This window comes from Solanum dulcamara, chromosome 3 (genome assembly GCF_947179165.1).
Source record: "Solanum dulcamara chromosome 3, daSolDulc1.2, whole genome shotgun sequence".
Lineage (NCBI taxonomy): Eukaryota > Viridiplantae > Streptophyta > Magnoliopsida > Solanales > Solanaceae > Solanum > Solanum dulcamara.
The window spans coordinates 80,326,388-80,329,797 of record NC_077239.1 but is presented as its reverse complement, the minus strand read 5'-3'; the positions used below and the strand labels follow the sequence as shown (position 1 = coordinate 80,329,797).

General features: G+C 36.8%; 1 protein-coding gene across 1 annotated transcript; it reads left to right on the top strand.

Moving 5' to 3' along the window:
• Nucleotides 1–449: 449 nt before the first annotated feature.
• Nucleotides 450–2,546, top strand: LOC129881905 (F-box/kelch-repeat protein At3g23880-like). The gene is made up of 2 exons (XM_055956020.1): nt 450–1,294; nt 2,471–2,546. Exon 1 carries the CDS (start codon nt 527–529, stop codon nt 1,256–1,258), a length of 732 nt encoding a protein of 243 aa, XP_055811995.1. The 5' UTR covers nt 450–526; the 3' UTR covers nt 1,259–1,294; nt 2,471–2,546.
• Nucleotides 2,547–3,410: the final 864 nt, after the last annotated feature.

Below are 3,410 nucleotides of genomic sequence, written 5' to 3'. Positions count from 1 at the left end.
GAATTCAGGGCTAAAAGGCCCAAAACATTATTGTAGGTTTTCCCATTTAAATAATTGCCTCCATAGCAGAAGAACTCCAAAATGGATTTTGAGAAAGATGAAGCCTTCCAAGGCAAAACCATTGTCCATTCTCAGATTCCATCAACTCAATTCCTATTCTGCCATCAGAGCTCGTCACTGAAATCCTGTTATGGCTTCCAGTGAAATTCCTGTTGAAATTCAGGTCAGTTTCGAAATCTTGGCTTTCTTTGATATCGAGCCCTGAATTTATCAAGAATCATCTTAAGGGATATCAAATCTTGGCTGATAACAAAGATTACACACACCAAAGCCTTGTGTTGACCTACAGGCACTTCCCTCTTAAGGGATATCAATACTTTCTAAAGAACTACTCTGTTAGTTCCTTGCTTAATGACTCTGTGATTGAGGATTATAACTTGGATTATCCATTGAATGACGCGGGCAAACACGTTTGGGTTGTGGGTTCAATTAATGGATTGATTTGTCTTGCCATTGGGAAACTGACATGTTTTTATGGAATCCATCAATTAGGAAGTTCAAGAAATTTCCTAATTATAGAATTCATACTAGCCACGTATATGGTTTTGGATATGACGAATTTCATGATGATTATAAGGTAGTGTCTGTTTTCAAATCTGAGAGTGCAGATCAAGGTGAGGTCAAATTATATAGTCAAAAAGCTGATTCTTGGACAAGTGTTGATAATTGCCCGAGTGCGGGCATATTAGATGTTTTTGGTAAGTATTTGAATGGGAAACTTTATTGGCCTGCTACTGTTGCTGGCATAAATACATGGGTTGGCTGGTACATAGTTTCTATTGATTTGGCTTATGAAAAGTGGGGAAAGGTGGAGAAGCCCTGCTCTCGGGAAGGAGGTAGTTTTCCTTCGGTGGGTGTATTGGGAAGTGATCTTTTTGTGTTTTCTCATAGGGGAAGTCAGGCAGATGTATGGATCATGAAAGAGAATGGGTCTTTGACAAAAATGTATACCATCAAATATCCTGCTTATTTTGACAATTGTTTCTTTTACTTCTGTTATTTCTCCGATCTATGCATGACAAACAAAGGTGAAATATTGATTCTGTCTAAATCAACTTACATGATATACAATCCAGAGGATGAATCGGTCAGATATACAAAGGTTGCTAAGTTTCGTTGCAGTATTGCGTCAAACATCTACATTGAAAGCCTAGTTTGTCCCCTTTTACAAAACGAACCAAGCACACATCAAGAGTGAAGGCTGCAGAAGCTCAGACGGATGACAATGTTGTAGGTAATGACTTGTAAGAATTCCGCCTTATATATTTTTCTGTTTCTTTGTTAATTGTAGGAAAATACTTTGCATATGTTACGCACATCTTACATCACCTGCTTGGACATCTTGTTTGTCTTTTTCCTTTTTGCATATTTCTATGACAACTATATGATTGTAGTGTTTGTTGTCTTCAACACTAAAAGTTAATGCCATTGACATTTTAGCTCTTTTCGAGCATTGTTTTAAGGGGACATTGTGTGTCTAAGCAGAATTAGAATATAGAGCGCGAGGGACATGGAAATCATGGCAGGTAATAAACATGCCAATGACACTAAGCATATCCTTTGGTAGGATTATTGTTTGGTATAGGGCCTTCATTGATAATCCTCTTTAAATTGAAACTTAATAAGGAAACAGGAATAATGTTAATAGAGTAAGATTTAATATACTACTATCCTAAGTTGCACGGACTCTTCACTTTCAGTACCGCACCCATGTCGACATGACTTAGGTGTCGCTGTGGGATCCGTACAAGATATGGTCAATCAATATGGGTACTTTGACCAAAATTGATCGAGAAATTCGAGACAGATACAGTGGATTTTGAAATCAAAACCGAAAAGCTAGGGTGAAATCATAATTTAGGCATATGCTTTTTTATCGATAAAAGATATTTGTATTAAAGAGTTCTCAATCAGAAGGTGCTTTAAAGATTTTTAATAGTCAATATCACCGCTGAATATGCAGTGAACTTAAGAAGTCTATCATAGCCTCTATGTTATTTACAATAGTCATGTTGCATCGGAAAAGAATAGTAAGGAGATGAATTTTTACTTAATTACTGATTCAAACTTGCTGTCGAAAATTCGTGCATTCACCTCCTTCCAATTAGTCCATCATAGTTTAGGCTTATTTTTATAACTCTATTTTAATATTTTTGAATTATTTTTAGTCCAATCTCTAGCACCCGTATTCATACTTGAATCCGTACCCCCGAATCTTCAAATTTAGATCATGACGAATCCAACCTCTAGATCCACACCTGCATCGGAAACTTGCACCCGAGTCTGAGCACCTTATTTATTATGTATTTTTGCTGGTTTTCCTTGTTGCTAGCATATAAACTGTTTTTACTTGTCATGTGAACTATCCCTAAGGTTCTTTGTTAACTGTGATGTACTTTTGCGATTTCAGGAGGTGAAAAGCTGATGTTAAAGAACAATTAATCCATCCTGTTCCATCCTCTGCCGACTGCACGAATCAAAACGATGCTTCCCTATTCTTCATGTTCGCTGAATGTAGTATTACCTTTGTTGTCTCTGTGATAAAAGTTGAAAAAAACTTATCCTTCCCTTGAATATCTGTTGACTGTTGTATGTAGTATTTGAGATTGTCGTGACAAATGATTGAACAAGCTTCTCCTTCCTTTTGAATATCTGTTGTATGCTGTATCTTGAGATTATTGCGATAAATTTCTTTTATATATATGACAATGTTAGTGCTTGATTTGTTCAGCATGTAATAAATTTCCAGTGTACATGCTTAAAATGGATAAGTTTTTTATGTCAGTACTATTCCTTCGGACGAGAGCTACCTGATCGGAAGCCAAAGAAAAGAGTTTTGGGAATTGTTTTTTGAGAGGTGGATAACAATCATGCCAAAAGCTTATCTTCCTTTCGCCTCTCAACAGAAAATCCTCTCAATGTGACCTGATTGTTTTCTGTACGGAGAATCAATGAGAGTTAGAAGGGGACTTTGTTATCAACAGATTGAGCATCCCGAACTTGGTTTCTATGACTTTTCTCCCTAGAGCTTGATCCTCCCTTGTGAATCTCCAAACGAAGGAGACTGTCATTTTGAACTTTTAAGTTCGTTATTCTGAAACCACCAGGTTTTTTTCTTTTCTTTTTTGGTAACTAAGAATCACCAAGAAGTAATTTGTACGAAACCACAACAAAGACAGCTCTGTTTGCTGTCTCAAAAATAAGCTCTCTCTGTGGCTCTAAACAAGTAAATAGCAACAAAAGGCTCATGGTGAAATCAACTAACTCTCTAGTACTAAAGATATTGCTTCAACACTAGCTGACTCTGATCCACCACTGATCTTTCTGACCATCCAGGAAGCTTGTTGTGG

Coding starts and splice junctions, on each gene's coding strand:
- LOC129881905 (XM_055956020.1), top strand. CDS start 527: ATGTTTTTATGGAATCCATCAATTAGGAAGTTCAAGAAATTTCCTAAT.